This window comes from Dryobates pubescens, chromosome 2 (assembly GCF_014839835.1).
Source record: "Dryobates pubescens isolate bDryPub1 chromosome 2, bDryPub1.pri, whole genome shotgun sequence".
In the NCBI taxonomy this organism is placed as follows: domain Eukaryota; kingdom Metazoa; phylum Chordata; class Aves; order Piciformes; family Picidae; genus Dryobates; species Dryobates pubescens.
The window spans coordinates 29,064,538-29,089,126 of record NC_071613.1 but is presented as its reverse complement, the minus strand read 5'-3'; the positions used below and the strand labels follow the sequence as shown (position 1 = coordinate 29,089,126).

Here is a 24,589-nt window from a genome sequence, read left to right as displayed (position 1 = left end):
GATGTCATATGGCATGGAATACCCCTTTGGTCAGTTTGGGTCAGCTGGCCTGGCCATGTCCCCTCCCAAGATCTTGCCCACCCCTCAGCCTGTTGTGGGGGTAAAATGTTAGAAAAGCACAGCCTTGGTGTGTGGTTCAGCAGTAGCTGAAACACTGGTGTGTTATCAACACCCAGCTAGATCACTGCAAAACACAGCACTAGAAAGATGCTATGGGAGAATTAACTCCAGCTCAGCCAAACCCAGTATAGGAGGATGCAGAACTTCCACTGCTTCCCTACTCTTTTATCAAGGGTGACAAAAGGGAGAAAAAGCTCCCAGTAAGATGAAAAATCTCAATCACTTGTGGGTATGCCACAAGGAAGTGGAACTGTTGTAATTACTGTGGCAGCTCTTGCTGCTTCTTTCCACTTGCCCAAAGCACAAATTGCTGGAAAGTATTCCAGACATCTTTCTCTGGAGCCTGAGAGTATGTACCTATCTTGGCATTTCTCTCTACTTGAGCTCAGGACTGGTTTTTGGCAATTGCTTTTCAGGTAAACAAAAGGCCTACTTGACATCCCTTAAAATTCAATGCTGGGTTTTTGGTGGTAGCAGACCGGGAAGAGGAACTACCACATGCAGGGGAAAAAAAATGCTCCTCGCATATGGAGGGTGGGGAAGGAAAAGAAGATAAGGGTTTCCATGGCAACATTCCTTAAAGATAAGTATTTTAAAATCTGTGTGAATTTCAGCATTCAAAACACAGTTGTGTTTCCCACAAAAAGATTTGGAGGAGGGCTTGAGTGAAAGAATGTTTCCCCTACTTTTTAGGTAATTTCTATTTCTTTTACAGAGGAGCTTGAACCCAAGAAAAATGAAGTACGTGCAATTGCTCCAATGGTAATTCTCCTGTAAAGAAAAGCCATGCTTCCAGGAGGCAAAAAGCATCAGTCATAGTTTTGCATCTGCACCAACATCTCTGGCACAAGCACTTGATCATCACTTTAATGGGAAAAGTAGTTTAAATAGATCAATGCCAGGCCAGTAAAAAAAGTCACAAGGACAAATCTTGCAGGATTCTACATTAAAACCAGTATAACTTGGAGCAAAGTCGTAATTATAAATGATAGTAGTGATGATAAGGTAGCCTTTTGCTTTGGCCAGAGAGGAGAGGATGCAGACCTGGAAGGGCAGAAGAACTAGCAAAACATGTCACCGGTGTCACTTGACGACAGTGAAACATTGCTCCAGGTGGGCAACTGATGCTCCAGTGACACTACTGGGCAGGAAGCGTTTGCTCGCTCTGTGGGGTATTAGTGCTGGGGCCACCTCTGAACCTCTCTGAAGCTAATCTGCTCTAGTCTCTGCAGTAACCAGCTCCTGGGCACTGGCACACTCTGCTCTCACCTCCCTGCTGGCACCCAGGCAGGTCAGCTCTCTCACAAGCCTGGCAGTGAGACATCCAATGCTGTGCCTGCTTGGCTGCCAACTTTGTAGTCTCACCAAAAAAAGCACTTTTTTTTTTTTTTTTAACAGTTGCTTCCAACTCAGTAATGACTCAGACACTGCAGCAAGGGTAAAGCGATCATCTTCCCCTTCAGAGCTTTCAGCAGAAGGTCCTGGCTGTCTTTTTTAAAAGAGAGCTTGCTGGGACCAGCCATCAGCCAGAGTCAGTTCTTCAATTTAACTGATGGAATGAGATGCTCCAACATTGTGTACTGCCGGTTCAGGGACTGTGTTTCAGCGTTGGACTGAATGATTTCTACAAGTACTTTGTGTTCAGGAGCCTTGGGAAAGGGGAGACTGGGAGGGAATGAAGAGCCACATGTAAAAGAGAAAGTGCTATTCATCCGTTAAGACTCTTGCCCTGACCACATTTCCCATGAATCCAGGAAAGAACAAGTATCTATTGGAACAATAAAAGGAAAACCAATCATATTTGGCCATTTATCTTTTGGGGTGAGGGAGGGGAAGCAAATAAGGATGTTGGAAAAAGCAAAGTTTATAATATGAGGGCTTGTTAGCTGTGAGTTATTGATTATATAGATCATGTTCATCCTATCTCTTTAAGACCACTGTGGTATTTTGTGTTGCACACCGATGACATAGCTCCATGTATTTGCCTTACAGCTGAATCCTGGAAGATGGAGGAGCTCTGTGATACCTAAATAACAAATGCAGCAATTCCAGTCCCTGCTTAGCAGGCTTAGTATCCAGTATGTCACAAGCTGAGTCTTATTCCATTGTTGAGTGCTTGTAAGTCAGCCTGGTACAGTGACAGAATTCAGGGCAGCATGTGCATTAGACAGCAATAACTGGATGACTGCAGTGCAAGGGAAAGGAAGAATGCTGACCTGTTGCTACATATATGAGCATTTTCGCATAGCTCTAAGCTTCCACAAATGCAGTTTCCAGGCCCAAACCCCCTGCCTTCTGGCAGCTTGGCTACCACCTGCAACTGTCCTTGAGGAGAAAGGTATGGCAGATTTGTTACTGAACATGCTTGGGTTTTGTCAGGTGGCTGTCCTGCTTTTGCAAGCTCTTCCAAGAGTCTGAATGGGGGAGAGGTACCTTGGGAGGAGAGGAGTGAGCCATGTGAGTTAATGGTAACTGACAGGGATGCCTGTGAGAATACAGCATCACATATGATGGGAAACCAACTGGACCAACAGTTGCAGCCATCTTACATTCACTGCTGAGCAAGATGTTTGGGAACAGAGAGTTTGAAGCCCTTAGTCCTTCTGCTGTGCAGAATCCGTATTAAATTTGCCAGAGCCTTCACCTTGATGTTATTGTGATACTGTTCTTCTAAAAGGGAAGAGCAAATTGTTTGCTTGCCAAGTCTGCTCTAAATTAACCACAAGCATAGGCTTGGGGTTGCAAACCTTTGTATGACTGTGACTCCTATTTATGCTGTGTGACTGCATTGTATACACTGGCTATTCATATGTTGGCCTAGCATAGTTGCACTTAAATATTTGTTGTGGCTTTCAGTCATTAGAAGCTAAATTTTGGAAGCTGTTTAGGTGTTTGGCTTTCAAATACCCCCAAAAGCACCCGCTTGGCTACTTAAATGCCTAGGTGTCTTTGTAAGTCTAGTATTGTCATAATGCAAAGAAGGAGGAAATGATACAGAGGTTTTGCTGCATCAGGCCTCCAGTTTCACATCCCAGCAGTGATAACTAGGCAGGGTCTGTTGCTATATATACACCATAGTTCATAGTGAATCTCTTTTGTGCTTGAGGGAGCTTGATGGTGACTTTTATATAATAAAAGCAAAATACTGCAAACATACATCCTGCATTAGTCCTCATGTATTTTACAGTGTGGAAAACCAAGCTGAGCAATCACATTTTCTCAGCTACCCTCAAGAACTGGAAATCCTATCACCTCTGTGTTTCTTTCTCCCACTACTGCAGCACTGGTCTTGAAATTGTCACCACAGCTAAAAATCCTCATTCTGTAAATTAAACTGTGATTTTTAAAAATTTTACAGTGCAGCCTCCTCATAAAACTTCACTAAATCTTTTGCTGATGTGACTCACTCAATTACTCACGTAGGCAGACGTTCAGATAATAAAAGTAGTTAATGGAAAACTGTGAGAAATACTGCTGGTTCCTCAGGAGGCAAGGGAGGGGGAAGGCTACTGCAGGTATATCCTAAGAGCTGCTGAGTTCACTGAGCTCCCAGCCATTTTTTTAAGGTAAGGGTTTCTCCATTCTGCTTTTTCCTTTGTGTGAAAACAGCTTCAAAAATCAGATTGCCAGCAGAGGAGCAAAAGTACACCATATATATATATTTGCTCCTCTTCCTACAAATCAGAGATGATAGCCAGTCTGTGCCCTGAAATAATCTCTTCATGTTAGCAACGTATAAACGACACTCAGTACTGTAATAATTAGTCTGGATTCCTCAGTCAAGGGGTACAGCTAGCAAGTGGCTAAATGAGCCCTTTGGTTGGAAGTGTCATGTACACTGACAATGACCAGGTTTTTCTGGGATGAATAATAAGAAGCCTTTGAGATGCAGTGTGCAATAGGTTAGGTAATACAACCAGAAGGCAGATTTCAATGACATTTCAGTGGGTGCACACTGGAGGAATACAGCACTTTATGAAGCTGGTGAAGCAGAGATGTACTATAGCATAGTAAGATAAAGACTTTGATATGAAAGCCCCTTTATGCAATAAAATTGCACATGTATGATGGCTTCAGTGAGACTTAGAATTAAAATAAAAGTGGAACTAGTGGAAGAGACAAAGTGATTAGAGCTGAAGGCTAGCTGGTATTAGAAAACAACTGCAACAGTTAACTCTTGGTTATGCGGCCCTGAGGCTGACAGATTTTTGAGGGATGTGCTGCTGCAAATGGCTGTGCAAGCCCCTTCCAGCAGCAGTAATGGGTATGAAAAGAAAGAGGACATGAGGATGTGCTCATTCTTTATGCAAGATGAGCTAGGAGGGAGACTATGGCTTGACTGTAAAGTAGAGCTCTTGGCACAGAGAAACTGCATGGGTGTTGAGGCTGTGGACCTGCGAAAGTAAGCTGTCAAATTATATTTAGCAAATACATACTGCAGGAAGGCACAGAGAAGAGAGGAGGGGAACTAACATGTATCTGGGCCCCATGGGTAGTGATCACACAGAGCAGGGAATGAGGCTGTTTAGAGAGGATGAATTGCCTTGGTGTTCCTGATCCAGATAAATCTCTGTGAGGCCAAGGGTATGCACAGGCTTGTATGATTACTCTGAACAGCAGAGCTCAGCTTCATTAATCTATCAGTAATGGCTCAACCCTAGACTCCATTAAGTGAAGGGTGACCAACCTGTGGCCTTCCAACCACTGACCTCTGACCCTATGCTAGGGATGTCTCCCACAGCAATTCCATTCCCTGGTTGGGGAAGCAGTAGTCTGATCAGGGCTTTTGAAATGAGTATCACAAGCTGCTGTACATCCCAGCTGCACACCCTGCTTGGCTCCATCCCTGTAGAAGTCTACTAGCTAAGGCTGGTATCTGACTAGCTGAGGAACCTGAATGTAAATAAGTCTATCAGACCTGACATGGGGCCTCACAACATCCTTCACTCTAAATCAGAGAGATGGATTTGATGGGCTGGCTGTTCAGTGAAATATGGTTGGGTGGTCACATCCAGAGGGTAGCAGTCAACAGCTCAATGTCCAGATGGATACTGGTGACAAGTAGTGTCTCTCAGGGGTCTATACTGGGACCTATTTAATATCTGCTTAATATTCAAGGTGAGGTTCGACAGGGATTTGAGTAACCTGATCTAGTTGAAGATGCCTCTGCTTACTGCAGATGGGGTTGGACTAGATGATTTTTGGAGGTCCTTTCCAACAGAGACCATTCTGTGGAGATATATTTATCAATTACATAACGTGATCAAGTACACCCTCAGCAAGCTTGCAGATGACACCAAGGTGAGTGGTGCAATTGACACACCTGAGGGATGAGATGCCATCCAGAAGGACCTCTACAAGTTTGAGAAGTGGGCCTGTGTGAACAGGCATGGAGTTAGAACAGCTTCAGAGAAGGACCACAAAAATGATCAGAAGGCTGAAATACCTCTCCTATGAAAAAAGGTTGAGAGAGTTGGGGTTGTTCAGCCTGGAGAAGAGAAGGCTCCAGGGAGACATTACTGCCATCTTTCAGTACTCAAAAGGGGCCTGTAAAAAAAATGGGAGCCAATCTTTTTATCAGCGCCTGTTGGAACAGGACAAGTGATTATGGTTTTACATTAAAAGAGGGTAGATATAAGGGAGACATTTTTTACAATGAGTATGGTGAAACACTGGCACAGGTTGCCCAGAAAGGTGGTAGAAGCCCCATCCCTGGAAACACACAGGTCAGTTTTGAGGAGGGTCTGAGCAACCTGGTATCATTAAAGATGTTCCTGTTCACTTGCAGGGAGATTGAACTAGACAACCTTTAAAGGTCTCTTCCAATTCAAACCATTCTGTGATTCTATGAAAATAGGCTGCAAAAAACCCTTATACCTGTACGAATCAGATCAAACCTTGTGTACTGACATGACAGATGGTCATTTGGGTCCTGTCTTATATTCCAGGCTGCAGAGGTTGTGACTTTGACTAGTTTTTAGTAGGATGGGTATAGCTTAGACTCTCTTTCCTGCTAAAAGGTCGCTCATCTGAGTCAGAGCTGTCTTTACGTTCCCTCTGAGAGGAGACAACTTGGGGAGGCCTGGCTGCCTTCTGCACATAAATACTGTCAAACCAGACTGAGGCCGAGTTGGATGAGGCTGCTGTGACTGATGGGGGGCCATCAGTCCCCATCTCCTGTTAGCTATTATTGCATACTGTCAAAAATAGCTGCGGGTGAGAGAAAGGGCTGAAATGGTCCTGAGTGTTAATCAAGCAGCAGTTCAGAGCAGTTTGGAGGTGAGAGATGCAGACTGTAATAGTGAACACAAGCTGTGCAAAGAGGAGCTGCCTTCACAGACTTGTGAAAGGAGATTACTCGACCTGGTGTGTAATGGAAGGAGGAAGGAAAACTTCCCAAATGTCATTTATTCTCTTTCCCATGCAGGGGAGTTACGATAACTCTAGGAACAACACACAATGGTTTGATGGCTCTTGCAAATACGCAAAGCCATAAGAAAAACTTATAAAAAATGGTTTATGTGCCAAAAGTATGATTACAAACAGGACAGGATTCACTGAGCTCCAGAGGGCAAGTTCCTGGAGTTACACAAGTACCTAGAAATCTGAACTTTAATTACAAACAGGAAGAAACAAAGACTTCAGAAAGTGGTTCTAACTGTTGTAGCCGCAAAGCAAACTTGCAAAAGTGAAACGTCAGAAAAGCTGGTGTGTAATACTGCAATCAGGGCTGAGGGAGCATGACAACTGAAAATTAGTTTAGCACATCACTTGACAGATAGGAAGTCACTTATGTAAATTTAGGGAAGTGGTAGCTGGATTAAGTTGGTCTAATTTAAACACTATTTCTAATTATTTTTGGTATGGGTTACAGAGGATTATAGGATGGCCATTATTCTGAAAGGAGGGCTCTTTAAATTTAAATACACAGAAGAGTACTCTATTAAAATGTACACACGCTGTGATAACAAGCACCTCATTATGCAGACAAGTATGCCTGGTGAACAGCTGTGTGCACATATTTCAGAAAATGCTTTTTCTTACACGACAAAAACCACCAGCAGGGCCACTGATGGGTCAAGAGGTGCCAGACCTGCAGGTGGGAGCTTCCTGTAAGATTTGCTGATGTTGAGTTCAGATCTGAGAGCAGTTGGGCTCTTGCAGGTTTCCACTCGGTACCTAAAAGCAGAGAGGGAAGATGACACAACAGTTCCTCCTCCCTACAGTCTGGTGCTGCTAATCCAAGTTAAAACTATTAACAGCATCTTTGAAGAACCTTTTTCTCTACATCTTCACAGTTTTTTCCTTTTGCCAAGGGAAGGATCATACAGGTTTACTGTGGAGATGCCAAATGACAGCTTGACTTTACACCTGAGAAGCGAACAGAGAGGAAAACCTCAGCCTGCTTCCAGCCTGGCAAAAATGTGGAGTCCTGAGGGTGTGGGCATAAGCAACCCCCACAGCTGCAGCAGCAGATGCGATGTGAGAGCTGAAGCTACTGTGAAGGGAGTGTGGACCCTACTGCCAAGAGCAAAAGTGTTATTTGTTTGCTGCAGGCCCTAGGGTGAGGTGGGAAAGTCTGGCTATGGCTGATTCATGGTGGTGTTGGACAAGGCTTGGAGCTTCACACTGTACAGCAGTCCTGTGTTAGTTGATTTAGTTGGCGTTTCTTCCTGGAGACTTTACAGCAAAGGCTCAGATCAGCTCTTTCAAAAGGCACATTAACAATCAGCACCAGGGCTGACACCAGGTCTTTATAGCAAACTCAGTATTTTTGGATGCATAACTCATGTTTTATAAACTTTGGGGATAGAGGGCACCAAAAGCGAGGCTGCATGACACCTCTTCAGTCCTGTCTTAGGGCAGAGGATGTCAGCATCTGTTGTGGAGAGCTGCAGGCAGTCTGACACTATGCTAGCACAGCCCTGCACTGGAGCATGGGTACTGGCACCAGGCAGATATCCCTCAGGGCAGTGATTTCCCATCTCATTTTTCTTGCAAGGGAAGACATGTCCAAGTGCTGGCCCAAAGGCTAGGCCATTGCAACCTGTAATTCTGGAAGTCATCTGGAGGCCAAATATCTCTAGCTGGATGCCCTTTTAACAACTTCCAAGGTGTGGGAACAACTTCCTACAGTACCAGGTTTTCTCTAGCTGCTGACTATCACAGAACATCGGTAACATGAAGGCTGGGAAAGTGATTATCAGAGCGTCTTACCGGAGTACGTAACGCACGTCAAGTAACAGAGCTGCACTAGAGACAGCCGGCGTGAAGAGCCTCATGAGAACACAAGCAGAGTAATCACAACAAAAGCTCATTTCAGAGACAAATACGCTCCCCTTAGACAAAGCTGGGATATTTCTGCAGCTGCCTCCGTACCCCTCCCCTCTGTGGACAGAGTGCAGGCGCCGGACCCTCACCTGCAAACGGCCACTGAAAAAAACACCTCCATTGACAAAAGAACGCCAGAGTCGCTCGTTCCAGCGGCTTTTCTTACGAAAAGCTCACAGTGAAGGAGGCGGGAGGGCTCCGGCTCCACCTCTGAAGCTGGGCCTCGCAGCCACCAGCCGCTGCGCACCGCTACCCCGGATACAGCCCACCGCCCCCTGCCACACCGGAAGTGGGTGTGAGCCGCCGTGCGCGTGCGCATAGGGTGCTGCCTGGCCGCGCCCCGCCCCCGCCGCGGTGGGGGTCTGGCGCGCTCCCTGCCCGCGGCGCGAGGCCGGGCCCGGGCGGTGGCAGCGCCGGGGGGTGGAGGGGGTGCGGCGCGAGAGCACGCAGGGTGGGCCTGTGGCGGAGAGGGGCGTAGTAGGAGGATCGGACGAACGGTACGGGGTGAGAGGATGTGAAGATGGCGGAGCTGCAGATGCTGCTGGAGGAGGAGATCCCGGGCGGGCGCCGGGCCCTGTTCGACAGCTACACGAACCTGGAGCGGGTGGCCGAGTACTGCGAGACCAACTACATCCAGGTGCGGCGGGCGGGGCGGGCCGCGCGCATCTTAACGGTCGTCGTCCTCGCCTAACGGTCGCTGTCTCCGCCTAACGGTCCCCGGCCCCGCGGCGGCCCCGGCGGCGAGGAGGGGGCATGGGGCAGCTCCGGCTGGGCAGTGTCCTCTTCTCCTGTGTCATTTGTCGTGGGGCTGCCTCCGCTGCCCGGCCCTAGGGTCGGCGGGCAGATGAGGTGAGCAGGATCGCGGCACCTCTTGGCGATGGGAGGTTGATAGGCGAGTGACACCGGCTGCTTCGGCTTGGAGAGGAGGAAACCTGGTTCACCTCCAGCGTGAAATACCCCGTCGTGACGAGGCGTTTAAATATGTAATCGATTTCTAAATTAAATTTCTTCCAATTTGTGACTATATTGAATATTTATTGCGGATTGTGTCTCTGTCGCTCCTTTTCGTTCGTTCCCTTCCCACCTTCCACTCTTTTGCTGACGCTAGGAAGATGCCTCATTCCTGTAAATACAGTGTTTCTGCTTGTTAATTCAGAGCCCAATGACATGCGTTTTAATCGGGATATGCCTGTCGGTTTATATTTCCCTTCTCAAGCGGGACTGCAGTATTCTATAGGAAAGGCAACTACCAAGTCATAGGTGCAGGATCTAGTAGAGATTGATAGAGAAATGTGAAGAAGGAGATAATGCGCAAGTTGCTATCACAGTGTGTGATTTTTGCGGTCACCACTCTGCAGCCAAGTTGTCGTTAGGACTTTGGCTTTTCTCTCTTTCTGTTTTCACTAGGAAGAGAAGTAAAATATTGTTAGTCTACGTTGATAGGCCAAATTAATTTCCACCAAAATGAAACAAGAAGAGTCTGAGTGAAAGAAACTAGGGGAACATGGGTTTGTGGTGGCAGTGTCTAAAGTACAAAGGGTCTGTGCTTTCAGTCTGCTAAGTGGAGAGTGCTTGTGTGTTTTCAAAGGGCAAGCGGGATTGAGATCTGTGTCAAGATCATTCAGTCCGTGAAAATGGGAAAGAATATTTAACCAGTAATAACACAATACTTAAAATGTCTCTGTGAAAAAGCTCTAATTGTTTCTTTTGAATTGTTGAAAAGCTGTCCTCTAGAGAGAACAACATGCATATTTTGGGTCATTTACAACATTTATCAATTAGAATGATGTTATATAGATGTATTATGTAATAACCTTTTCTATATTAAATTAGTGTGACTTTTGCACTTTTATGAAAAGATTTCAATATATTTCTCTTACATTATGACATGTATTTAAATCTATGCTTTTTTGAAAACTAGGGAGATGGTATTTCTGGAATAGTAGTGTTGGAAGGCTGAACTGGATGTAGCTTGGGATTTTTGTTCTTTCTCTGGCCTTTTTTTGTGTTCTTTGTAGAAATCAAAGTTTTAAATAGTGCTATTGAACAGCTCAATTTTGATTTTTTTTTAATAAAAGCTACAGAGGACTCCATGCTCTTTTGTATAAAGAATAGAAAAGATGGGTTATTGCCCCAGACAGCATACAGTCTGTAAGGGCAGCCTAAGATAATAAGAGATAGATACAGACAGATGGTGAGTGAAGGAGAAGAATGAGGCACTCTTGGTCAGCCTGATGGATTCTGGCCACCACAAAGCAATACCCTGACTACTGGCAATTTATTCAAGCATTGTGACAACAGAGAGCTTTATGGGGGAGGTGAGAATGAAAGTATGAAATTGTGTTGCGAGCGTTGACTGTGAGGTGTCGCATGGGTCACATCATGAACATGTTTAAATTTTAAGCAAGCAGAGAATGAAGGACATCATCTGTGCAATAGGCTGAGAGACCATAGAGTAAGGTTACTGTAGAGAAGAGGAGCTTCTGGATTTAGTGGTGTGAGTGTTTCAGTAATAAATCTGTCAGGGAATAAACTTCACAGTGCCAGGCCTAAATAAACTCCTGCACAAGACATGTATACAAAGGTGGATTTTTGTATTCCCCTTCAAGAATAGAAATAGTTAAGTGGATGTAACTATTGGTTAGTTGGGTATTGGTGATTTTGTTTCTAATAATACTTCCTATTCCAAATATATTGTGTCCATTTAAGTCCAAAATATATTCAAAATATTAGCCTTGGATTTCGTGGTGAAGATGTACTTGTGATTGCTTGGAATATGTGGAAGAGATTGTCCAGAAAGTTACATAGTGAACATGAATTAATTTGTCTGTAATCATGAGTGTTTCATTGCTGAATATTCTTGAGATTCAGAGGAGGCTCAAAATGTGCCTGAAATCTAAACTTCCTTTGCAGGATGATAGGCAGTGTGGTGATGGGGGCATTCAAGACATGTCATTGGACTATATTTGTCAATAGACAAGCTAGTCCCTTTTGCTTTTTGTGCCAGTTGGTGCTTTGAAGTTTTCTTGTCAAGTACAAAAATTGTTGCAAATGTCAGAGGAGGCATAGGTCAGTTTAATAGAAAATTAATAGAATAAAAGTTTAGTACTAAGGGGAATGTGTTTTTTCTCTTTTGCCCTTTTGGCAGTATCATGGCAGATTTAAAATAATTGAATGTGTGATCCCTTAATGTGGAAATTGCTAGTTCATAGTAGAGTTGTGCTGGCTGCAACTTGTTTCACTTCTGCTTACAGAATGAAAAATCCATCTTGAAAATTTTGGCAGTGTTTATCCAAATGATGACTGATACTGAGTGAGCTCAATTACTTTAGCAACAGGGAATGTTACATAAATTTTTATCCTTCCCTTGAGTCTGTGATACATTAGAGCACATCATCTTAAAATTTTGTGGAAAATGATAGGAAATAGAATAGAATAAACCAGGTTGGAAGAAACCTTCAAGATCATCGCATCCAACCTATCAACTAATCCAACCCACCTAATCAACTGAACCATGCAACCAAGCACCCTATCAAGTCTCCTCCTGAACACCTCCAATGACGGTGACTCCGCCACCTCCCCAGGCAGCCGATTCCAATGGGCAATCACTCCCTCTGTGTAGAACTTCCTCCTAACATCCAGCCTAAACCTCCCCTGGTGCAGCTTGAGACTGTGTCCTCTTGTTCTGGTGCTGGTTGCCTGGGAGAAGAGACCAGCATCCGTCTGTCTACAACTTCCCTTAAGGTAGCTGTAGAGAGCAATAAGGTCTCCCCTGAGCCTCCTCTTCTCCAGGCTAAGCAACTGCAGCTCCCTCAGCCTCTCCTCATAGGGCTTATGTTCCAAACCCCTCCCCAACTTTTTTGCCCTTCTCTGGACACGTTCCAGCAAGTCCACATCCTTCCTAAACTGAGGGGCCCAGAACTGGACACAGTACTCGAGGTGTGGCCTAACCATGCAGCACATATGTAATAAATGGACCTGCAGCAATGAAAGACAAAAGGCTGCTGCTTTGGGGGAGTGTGGGGGGGGGGGGGGGTAGGGGGTGTGTTGGGGGGAAGGAAAGGGTTTTCCCCTTCATTTTTCTTCACCAATTTAAAAATATTTTCTATTTAAACTTTTTCACAAGCCAATCAGTTACCTAGAAAGGTGATGTTTTTCAAGGGACACTGCTTTGTTAAATAGGACAATAAATTGCTAGAAGAAAAACTTAGTATAATTTCAACTTGCATGCTACAGCAAGTAGCTTAATAATTTTTTTTTGTGATTATGATTCTACTTTAATAATCCAGTTTTAAGAATAATTGCTTGCTTTAATTTGCTTGTGTTGCTACAGAAATCGAGTAACTTTTCTTGCCAAGAAAGTCTTCATTTTTCTAATAACTTGGAGAAATCATGTTTCTTTTAAAGAGAAAGGGAAGGTAGGCATTTTTATTTAGGAATACATTTTTGTGGTATCTGACACAATGTCAGTCACAGGTTAAATTCTATACTGCCTGTTTACTGCTTTATGTACTAGTCCTGTGTCTTCTGTTACCAAGTTCAGTCTCAGTCAAAACTGTGTAACAGAGTAATTCTATTCACTTTATTTGATGTCCTTGATACAAAAAAGATATTCGTAGTCTGCGTTGACTTATCTGGGTTTTTCATAAAAAGCAGAAAGTTGTTTTGCTGCACAGCGCGTCGTGTTTACAAAATTTTCCTATTCCTGCGTTACTTTTGTTCAGCAGTATTCCAAAGAAAATATCTACTTATGAAGTAATGAGACCAAGGAATTATGTAATTTGCACATCTTGTTACTGATATCCCAACATAATCCCAACACTATCTTGGACCATCAAGTTCCTTTGATCGTGTCCTGTACAAGTCTGTTCTGGAATAGTCTGTTGTTTCTCATTATCATTGTTCTTTTAAAACCTCAGCTTTTTATTTTGTGAAGTTTTCTAGAGTAACTGAATGCTTTTGTCTGTTAACTCTTTGTCACAATACTCAGAAGAAATTACCAGATGGAGGCATTTCAGCCAGTAAGTGTCTAGCATGAACAGATTCAGGGTGGGAGGAAGTCCTACCGCCAAAGTTTGCATGCAGAATTGAGTGAAAAGACCAACCTCTGCACCCTGCTCAGCTTTCAGATGGAGCATAGGATTTCCTTGTACTGTACTATCCAGATTTCGCTATAAAAGGCTTTGTGTTGCTTAGTGTTTCAAGATAAATGTGCTTTATTTCTCAGCAGCAGAGACCATAAAGGATGAGTGAGCTTCTGATTTTTCACTCTTCATAGTCCTCAGGTTGCCATGACTGTGTTGTGTTTTACATACAGAAACAGCCTTTTGGTGTTTGTAGGGAAAGGATGGGAAGGGAATTTTTATTCCTGTGCTTAATATTCCATCCTTCTGGTTATTAGATGTCCCTACTTTCAGCTCCTGTAGATACCTTTATTTAAATAGACATAGAGGTGAAAACTACTTGTTTTTCAGTGATTTTACTACATTCCATAGATCAGTGAATTTCGTAGTTGTTTTCTGCATATCTGTTAGTTTTACTTACACTTTCAAAGCAAAACCAAGTAGCTGTAGGTCTGGAAGCATCTTCTAGTAAGTAGAAAAAGAGAAGGCAGCATCTCCTGGCATCTGTTGGTTCTAAATTACAGAAATGGTGATCCTTTCAAATAGCTACTTCATGGTTACAGCTTTAGTAGTGTGATGTGAACTTTCTGTGGAGTTGCTTGTGATGACCAGTGCTAGTATATAGCTTGTATACATAGGGAATTCCAGGTATTATGGTTTATAAACAAGTTGAAGAGAGATCCCTATTCTCTTTACTGAAGATGTATATCACCTTAACAAAGGCAAGAGTTACATTTGTAAAATTTAACTGTCCGAAATGTGAGTATCACAGAAAAGTTCTTTTCAACCTCTCAGTCCTTAACTTGTTTCTTTTATAATCTGTCTTGGGTGATTAAACTTAGGAACACTTCTGCAGGCATGAAAGTGGATATTGATTAGCTGCAATTAATATCAGGAAGATGCTGACAAGTTGAAAGTCTTTGAAAATACTAGGAAACTGGTAAAACAGTAATAATAGATACATGAACAATATGCTATAGCATCTTGTAAGTGAAATGGATGAATACATAGGTGTATCTGGCCCACCAGGCCAGTAGGTAGGACTTCATAAAAATCATGTAATTTTAAAATTGCAGTGGTATGCAATAGTGTGTGTTAATCTTGACTGTCTGCTAAGTGCTCACCAAACCATTCTCTCACACTCAGTCCTCAGCAGAGCAACAGGAGGAAGTAAGAATAAAAAGCTTGTTGGTTGACATACGGACAGGGAGATTGCTCACTGGTTACCATCATGGGCAAAATAGATTTGACTTGGGGAATATTAGTTTATTGTCAATTAGAAATAGAGTAGGATAGTGAGAAACAAATGCAAAACTAAATTCACCATACCCTCACCTCTTCCTCCTTCCCAGGCTCAGCTTAACTCCTTTATTCCCAACTCTTCTACCTCCTCTCCAGTGCTGTGGGGTAGGGGAGAAAGGGGGATTGTGATGAATTCACAACACTTCATCTCTGCTGCTCCGTTCTCCACACACTTTTCCTGCTTGACTGTGGGATCCCTCCAACATGAGTCCTCCCCATGGGCTGCAGTTCTTCAAGAACTGCTCCACTGTGGGTCCAGTGGTGTACAGTCCTGCAAGAACAGAATGTTTCAGTGTGGGTCTTTCATTGGCCATAGTTCCTGCTGGAAAACCTGCTCCTGCATGAACTTCTCTCCATAGGCTGCAGCTCCAGTGTGGGCTTCTTCCAGAGGTGTCATCTTCTGCAAGGAGCTCTAATGTGGGCTCTCTACAGTCTGCAGCTTCTTTCAGAGCATATCCACCAGTTGCAGCATGGGGTCTTCTATGGGCCGTAGTGTAGATACCTGCTCCACTGTGGTCCTCCATCAGCTACAGATGGACAGTCTAGTCACTGTGGTCCTTCACCATGGTCTGCTGGGGAATCTCTGCTCCAGTGCCTGGAAACTGCTCCTCATCCTTCTGCCCTGGTGTCAGCAGGGTTGTTTCTCTCATGTTTTTCTCACTCCTCATTCTTGCAGCTGCTTCACAGTGTTTTCTATCCTTTCTTAAATACGTTATCACAGGTACCACCAGCATTGCTGACGGGCTCAGGTTTGGCCAGTGGTGGGTCTGTTTGGAGCTGGTTTAGAATTGGCTCTGACTTTGGAGAAGGTCGTGATCTCTTCCTGTAGAGAAGCCGCATTGCATAAACCCAAGACATATGCTGGAGGGGATATTGCTTTGGTACACTCCATTTATGTTAGCATTTATTTGTGTTGTAGAGAAGTGGGTGTTCTCAGAAATCACAGTTGAAATGGCATTGAGTTATGCCAGGGGAGGTTCAGGTTGGACATTAGGAAAAACTTCTATAACGAAAGGGTTATCAAAGACTGGAACAGACTCCCCAGGGAAGAGGTTGAATCACCATCCCTGGATGTATTTAAAAGCTGTCTAGGTATGGTGCTCAAGGATATGGTGTAGTAGTGGCCCTGGTAAGAGTTAGATAATGGTTGAACTTGTTGATCTTGAAGGTCTTTCCTCACTGTAGTGATTGTGTGTGTGATTACCACTAAGTCCCCAAAACTAAGGGGAAACTAAGCGATTGATAAGACTGTATGTGGCCAATGTTCTTTTGATTTCAAGAAATTATATTTTCTGCAGATTTGAAGTAATTGGCTGAGTGAGTGAGAGTCTTACTGCTTTTTTCAGTGTCTCCTCTCTGGTGCCCTCTGAATGTTAAGCCTGAAAGTGGTTTCACAATCCTTTTTTCTCCATGTGCCTTTGAGGTGGACTCTGTAACGGAGCAAGTAATAATACTAATGCTTGAAGGAGTTGGGTATCTTCACTTGCATTGTCAGATGTATGAAAAATCTTCTGAAGTAGCACGGTATATGCCTATTGGACTCGTAAATATATTAAATGGCTGCACAAATTGTTATTACATGTCTTTCTATACTCAAGTTTTACAGTGAGCTGCTTGTTAGGTTGGTAGGTTTTAATGCAGGACTGTGTTGACTATTTCTTTTTGAGTGAATCAGTGTAGCTGGCAAAGTTGCAGTATTAATCACTTAACAAATCCACTTTTCCTTTGCATTAACTGTGCTGCATTTTGCCAGGAAGGCTAATTTAATGCATTTAATAGTGTCAGAAGTTCAGCCTGGAGTTCAGGAAGGATAGGATTGATTCTCTATTGAGTAGATGTGAAAATAGCATAAGCCATTTTATTAGTGGCAATGGGAATTGCTGGTGGTAATACTGTATATATAGGGAGGAAAATAAAACTTGTAAATATGCAGGTTTCTCTATAAAGTTTTGTAACCCTAAATGTTAGTAACAAGTGACATTCCAGTTGTTCCCTTCTATAGTTTTATTTTCAGATTGTTATCAATGAATAATATTGATCAAGAATTGTAATTCAGAGAAGCAGGCTTCTGCATCCAACAGTTAATGAGCTCTCAAAAATTCATTCTCTTGCTCATGTTTTCTTGCATTTGCAGTTAGTAATCTTTGTGGCTTAGTGCTGTAGGTTTTAAGGCAGGAAGAGGTGCACCACCATGGTGCACTGTGTAAGAAAAGAGCTTCTCCAGTCAGTGCTTTGGGCAAGTGCAAACTTACTGTTACGTTCAGCGGAATATTTTCTTGGAGAAAACATTAAGTGCCATAATTTGCAGCAAATTTTCAGTAGAGTCTGTCTAGAGTCCACTCAGCTGGCCTGCTTTTTCTTGGATTTTGTTTTCAAATACTATGTTTTTACACTTAATTGTGCACCTGAAATTAACCTCTTGCTTAGTGATATAAATTTTGTAAATTTTCTTGTATACTTGTACTTGGAACTCTAGTCATTGAGGTACTCAAACTTCATCCAGCAGAACTGCATATCTGCAGATGAAGCATGTAATCACAGCACAGTGAATTTGAAGCATTTTCTATTTTCAGGGCTCTCACAAGTTAGGCTGGCATTTTTAACTTGGAGCAAATGAACTATGTTCCTGCAAATCAGTCGTGCCTGTTTCAGTGAGAAATCTTAATTTCCTGGTTCCCAGGTGTAACGAACAGTTTGCTCTGTCAAATTTATAGTGATGTACTCTGAACTATGGGCTTGATACATGCTATCCACTTTTCCTCTTGCTTATTTCCCAGTAGATGCCATTGTAATATCTATCTTTACTGGTCTTTCAGTTTGAAATTTAAGTGCTTATTTTGTTATTATTGGCTTACTGTTCCTGTATTGAAATTTTATGCTCAGTGAATTGCTGAATGAGGAACAAATACTGCCTGGTTGGAATCTTGGTAGGCCGTATGTTGGTTGTACACACAGGCAAAGCTAGTTTTGTGCAGAGCTCATAAATTAGATGTTTTGTCTTGAAGTTCAGAACTCCTGTAGGCAAATGTGATTTTAAAAAAAAAATTATTATGGTATTTGGAAACTTTGTTGTGAATTTACTGCTTTAATGTAGATGAACTCTGTCAAAATTTTTTGGAATAACTTTGGCATGTTTTATCTATTGTTGAGCTGACTGCTGTGTTGTCGGCATTGATTATACTACAGATAATATTAGGTTTAAAAAACTACTTTTCATCTGATCAGGTCATGTCTACTAAATTGCTATTTCAGCCAATATTATTAACAAATTATAGGGATGCCCAATACCCTTTTTCTTGTTGAAGGTTATTTCAACCTTGATGCATGCTATCATTATCAAAATTATTTTATTATTTTCAATTTAAAAATGTATATTTACATGAAAAAATGAATGAACTTCAGAAGAACTGTTTGTGAATTAGTGGTCTTTTATGTTTGTATGACTATCAGACATAGAATTCTGTTGGAAATAACTGATAAACTGATTATACTGATTTTTGACATTTTATGGGAAGTATTTTATGGGCAAATTATTGTGAGGTTGATAAACATTGTTTGAAAGCAGATATTATTCTTTTTGATGAATATTTTTTGTAAAGAATTAGGATAAACCTTGCAAGAATTTATCTTGATTTTCTTTTTTTTTAGTTGGATGTTTTGGTTTTTTTTAGTATTGATATAAATGGGTTCACTGGATTTAAGGGAAGGACAAGAATGTGGTTTCAGTTTTCATTTTAGAGTTGAGGGAGATCTTTCTATCATAGCTACACAGAATAAAAATTAAGGACTTTTGCTGTTGAGTGGCTTATGAGCAAGAGATAGGAAAAATATGACTTGCTTGCTAGTGTTAAATGAAGTTTCACTGGTGGGATTGAGGGTTTCAGAAGTCTGACCTAGTCTTGCCAGCAGTGGAGGGCAGAAAGCAGTTTTGTCATTGTGAAATGCATTAATAGTTGGGTGGTAGATTGAAATTTTGTGCTAGGTGCAGGAATACCAAGAGACATGCATATTGAGATTTATGAAGGCCTGACCTAACAGGCTCATCCAGTGTTGTAGTGTTGAGATTGGGCTACCTGCTGGACCATCCTGAAAAAGACTCATTTATGTAGATTTGAAAACCTGCATTTAAAATTGCTAGGGGCATGAATTCTTCCTGTTGCCCACCTATAAATCTTTGGAATGTAAAGTGCCTAGAAATTAAAGCAACACCTGTCAAAAGCTTCAAATGTTAGACTTTTCTGTTGTTTAGGGGTAAGATTGCTGAGCCAGTCTAACATCTTTCTGCTTCTACTTCTAACTATACCCTTGTCCTGGGTCTGGTCTTCATCTGATCACTTGTGAGCCTGATCAGTTATCTAAATCAACAGAAACCTAAATAGGACAAGAGCATCATCATTGCTTTGCTCAATGATAGTGAGAGTGTGAAGTGAGGGACTAGAGTGAAATGAAGGAGTGGGATGGTTCCTGCTGAGAGCAGTGAGCTGTTAGATTGACTATTCTAAGGTAAGAGAGTAGTTCTTCAAGATTTCAGGCATCGGATTTGTTTTTTTCAAGCTTTTATGCAGCCATGGTCCTGCTCTTTGGGTCTGAAGGTTAGTAGTGAAAATATGAGGTGTTGTTCCTCCCCTCTCCTGATAAAGTACCGCGATACTAAACTTAGTTGGATAGGTAGTGCTTCCTTACATAATCTGTGTAATTATGGCTATTAGTTAAGGCCCAGGACTGAATCATAGAATGGTAGGGGTTGGAACAGATCTTTGGACATTATTTAGTCCAGTTCCTCTGCTAACATAAGTATGTCTAGAGCGAGTTGCACAGGAATGTGTCCAGGTGGGTTTTGAAAGTTCTCAGAGACTCCACAACCTCTCTGAGCAGCCTGTTCCCATGCTTTGCAAAGAAGATTCTCCTTAAGTTCATGTAAAACCTGTGTTCCAGTTTGTACATGCTGCCCCTTGTCCTATTGCTGGCCACCACTGCGAAGGGCCCAGCCCCATCCTCATGACCTCCACTCTTTTCTTTCACACGCTTTTACATTTATATATTCTGAATTTGTCAATGATGGATATTTATGCCCATATATGAGATATTTTTGTGTTGTCCACTGCTACCCATTTTGCTGGATTATTGTGGATATAGCTTCTATTTCACAGAAATCACAGAAACATTAAGGTTGGAAAAGACCCCTGGGATCACCATGTCTAACAAGGCTAATCTACAAATCATATGACCTGTATCCTTTGAAATTTTTACTCCACGAACTGGTGTTGATTTGGCTTTCCTAGCAGAGAGAATTATAGTGTCAAGTTGCTCATGTCAATTAAGAAAGATCTAGATAAATTTAATTTGTAGGAAAGAGGAATGAAGATTTTTGTGGTGGGGTATGTATTTAAGTGCTGAAATTATAGTGGAATTGTTTGGATTTTCCCACAATGGGTGATAATTGTAGAGAAGCATTAAAACTACAACATTAGGTTTATTTGTTCTTTATGATAAATCAGTGTGCAGTGTTTTCTGACATCTCGGTTTTCTTACTTTATCCAGCTGGGGTTTTTTGGTGGTTTTTTTTTTTGTTTTTTTTTTGTCATAAAATTAGTCATTAAAAGGAGGAAGAAATTCTCTCTGACTACATGTGCATCTGTATCAATCAGTCAGAAGGTAAAAAATTATCTGTAGATTCTGAATCTCCATTACAGTTGTCCGGTGGTGGTGAGCATAAAAAGAAAATATTGGCAAACTGAGGGCACTTCGATAACAACTTGATGGAATGAGTTAATAGAACTATTGATTTATTGTTCTATTGATCACTATCTTGCTGCCATCTGTTTAAAGTGTAAATTTCAGATTTTTTTAAAAAACATTTTCAGTCTTTACATTTATTTTAGTCAATTGTTATTTAATACAAATACAATGGGGCAAGTCCAGTTTTGGTGACTGGAGCAAGAAGGAGGTATACAAGTCTAATTTTTGTTTTTCTCATTTGTATACATGAGTAATATACCAAATGCACAGATCCTTGAAAACAAACATTTTCACTGTAATTCTAGCGTATTATGAATCCTCATTTAAGTAAGGTTTATAAAGCGTATGTGGGTTTATAGGTTTAGGAAGTACATGTGTTATGCAAGACAGGGTCTTATGAATTGTCTCACTTGATCAACAGATGGATAATTAATGCAGAGGTATAAATTATTTAGCCACTTATGTATGTATACAAAAATAATTTTTTCATTTAATGAACAAGTGGGCAAAATACAGTGCTGATAATCAACTTGTTCTCTGCAAAGGCTGTGCTTAGAAGTAATATCAAGAGGAGGGGATTGTGCCTTTGCTTACTTTCTTATGATGAGCTAAGGCTTAGATTTTCCTTGTTTCACTGTCCATAAAATTTGATTTCTCTTTTCTTCAGTTGTATCTTGTTTTAAGGATACAGAGAAGAATGTATCTTTGCCCTTGTTGAGGGTTCAAAGTGTTTTACTAAATTTAGTGTATTTTGTAAGCAGCATGGGCAGCTTTTCAATCTTCAGTGTAAAATCTCAAATCATATTTTCTGTGTGATGTGATACCTTAAAAGAAAAACATACTTAAGGAAATAATTTCTTTTCAGTTTTAAATGAATTCTAAAAAAAAGAAAAAGAGAACAAAAAAACCCAATGCAGAACAAAGCATTAAAACCAAGCAACATTTTCTTCCATTTTCTGTGCCACTCCGGAGGTTGCATAATGATACTGGCAGCAGTAGCAGTTTCTATGGACCTTTCTTTTCTGTAAGCAGCATCATGCATTTTATCATTTGAGGGAGAAGGGCATTCTGAACATAAAATACAAATTTTAGATCTGAAGTTCAGTTTGGGGGTCTGCTGCAGTTACTATATGAATACAACTTCAATTTGCCTTGTGATAAGTGGGACCAAAAATGATTCCTTAGTGATGTATTTTATGTTTTAGAGTTTATGCCATTGTGAGAGGTACCAGAATGTATAAAAATTATCTATTATTGCTGCTGTAGTTTGATATTCTGATGTCCTGTGTAGGGAATGGCATAATAATTCTTAACTGCAGAATTAAAATTGTTCTTTACGTGAACTATTCATGACCTAATTTAGATTGTATAGTGGGAAGGAAGTGTTTCCCCTATTTGAGACAACTGTAGTCTGTATATCACTTTTCTTTGAAAATTGTGGATGAAAATTGTCTTTAAATCTATTGTGTCCAAAAGAGTTAGTTCATAGGGATTTTGTTAAATTGAGAAATTTCATTATCCTCACCTAAGTTTTATTGGGCTACTCTGGATGTGGCTGTTGTAGGAGGAATTAACAGTATATTTTTAGCTTTTGCTAAGATGTGTTTGACAGATGGTGTCTTGTCTGTCCAATCTGATTTCTTCCCGCTCTATAAATATTGATTGGAGAAAAAAAATTGGTGTTCCACAGCTTTTAAAAAATGTGTCATGGTTGATGCAGAAGTGATTAAGGGATATTTGTCCAGGTCGTGCGCAGAACAGTACCAGTAGGTGCAGAAATCGGTCTCTGAACAAATCTGATAGAAATCTGACTAGTGTTAGACAGACAGAACTAAAAAAAATCTACAACTCTACCTGAAAGGACATTGTGGGGAGAGAGGATGGTGCTGGTCTCTCCTCACAGGTAATTAGCAATAGAACATGAGGGAATGGCTAAAACAGGGTTGACTGGACATTAGGAAAAAAATTTTCACAGAGAGAGTGAGTGGTCAAGCGGTGGAATGAGCTGCCCAGGGAGGTGGTTGAGTCACCAACCATGGATGTGTTTAAAGGTGGTATAGATGTAGTGTTCGTGGGTGTGGTGTAGGGGTGAACTTTGTAGACTAGGATTATCGGTTGGATCTGATGATCCCAAGGGTCTTTTCCAACCTGGATGTTTCTGTGATTTTGTGATATGTTCATGCTTTGGGACAATAATGTTAAAATAGTTCCTGCAAGTGCTTTTGTAGTAAAAAATGTTTAGTGGAAGCTGAGGTCTGAAATGTCATTAATACATGTGTGAAGATAGGCAGCTGCCAGTTTTTGGGCATTGCAGGTGCTCTATAGTACTTTTTGACAGGCCTTGTGGAATACATTCATCTTTCGTTTTCTGAAGCATCTTTTCAGCATTTGTGACAACTGGCTTGCTCTGGACAGACCTGTGTGGACACTTCTTGTGCCATTGTATGCAGTGCTTATCTTTCATTTTAGAATTCAAGTTTAAAGAGCTTTGTCTTGAGTTTGATCCCAAATAACTTGTCTGATTCTTCATGAGGTGTGCTGATAGAGATTTGTTTCTGAATGTTGACTGGGACATTGCTGGAGTTGTGTTTTTCAGTCTTAAAATGTAATTTTGTGTGACATTTACACAAGTCACAGTTAAGGGCTGTCTTCAACTGATGTTGAAGTTTAGGAAAAAAGGAACTTAGACTGTTTCGAAGTAGAAGCTCTTGTTTGATATTGCTGTCATTCCCATGAGATTAGTCATGTTCATTTAAGTTTATTAACCTATAATCTTAATTCAGAGAAGGTACTCTGTAATCTACTTTGAGTAAATTAAAACAACCATGTAGAATTCACAGAGCTTCTGCAGAGGTGGCCCATTCCATTGTTTTGGCTATCAAGTAATGCCAGTGCTTTGCTTTAAGATAGCAATCCTAAACATTTATTTTATTAATTCTTTGCTACAGCTCTGAAGGAATTTTCTGAAAAACACAGTCTCTTCAGGCTCATCCTGACTTGATGTTCTAAAACCATGGGCTAAGCAAGAAGACCCTGGTAGATTGTGTTTTGACTTCTGTTTTGGTTTTTTTTTTATCAGACAGAAACTTCTCCATATTACTAGAAATGACTGTGTCCTGCAATCATAGTGTTTTCCAGTCTGGGAAATATATGAATTATTGGATGTGGAGAAAAATTTGCCCAAGTTGGATTCGGTTATCAAGCATTTTCATGGCTAATTTGTGGAAAGAAATAGTATTTAACTTGTGGGGAGGTGATTACTTTACAGTTTCAATGTAGAGATTAAGTGCACATCCTTTTATGCATGTAAAAAATGCATAAAACTTTTAAAAAATGAGTTGCTGCTTACATGGAACAGTGTCTGGCCAAAAAGCGCTGCAATTAGTGTGAAAATAGGTCAAGCTTAGGAAAATGTGTGTGTAAAATGCAGATCTGACTGGAAATAATTGCAGAAAACTTGATGCTGTGGTGTTAAGTTATATGCTACAGGTTGAATATAGCAACTTTGCCTGCTGCTGTTGAGCTACATAGCAATTGACAGAAGGTTTACTTCTAATTTTGAAATAAATATACCAAAACTGCTGGTTAAACTGGTAAAAGGAGAATAACTACTAATTACAATGCCTGCAGAAATGGTTTTCTTTCTGCTTACTTTCTGAGGTTCTTAAATTGTAACAGCATAGAGATGTTTGAGTCTGTTTAAAACAAAAAGCCTTCTGCAACCTTCTGTTGTTTTCATGTGTTGACAGCTCTATTATGAACCATGAACAAAATTGATAAACTGAAACCCCCTTATTTCTAGCAGTCTACCCTTAGAATTAGGCTGGGACTCTTTTGGGGACGTAACTTCTATAGTTCTAAAATGTTTAGTAGTTACTCAAGGAGTGCTAATCAGAGATCTAGAGTTTGGCTAACAATCTCTGTATGAGAGGCTAGAATCTTGTTCTCACTCTGCCAATATTGTGTTTTGTCCA

The 24,589-nt window shown here is 41.2% G+C and overlaps 1 protein-coding gene across 18 annotated transcripts in view; it reads left to right on the top strand.

The window, feature by feature from the left end:
- Positions 1 to 8,775: 8,775 nt before the first annotated feature.
- The window catches only part of ABI2 (abl interactor 2), a 61,372-nt gene continuing 45,558 nt past the window's right edge, over positions 8,776 to 24,589 (top strand). For 11 of the 18 annotated variants that reach the window (XM_054173736.1, XM_054173753.1, XM_054173699.1 and 8 more), the window contains exon 1: positions 8,778 to 9,088. In XM_054173736.1, the coding sequence (XP_054029711.1) occupies positions 8,972 to 9,088 (117 nt within the window). In that variant the 5' untranslated portion in view covers positions 8,778 to 8,971. Of the gene's footprint in view, positions 9,089 to 24,589 lie in introns of all 18 variants that reach the window. The other 7 variants (XM_054173746.1, XM_054173732.1, XM_054173678.1 and 4 more) reach the window with 2 other exon arrangements.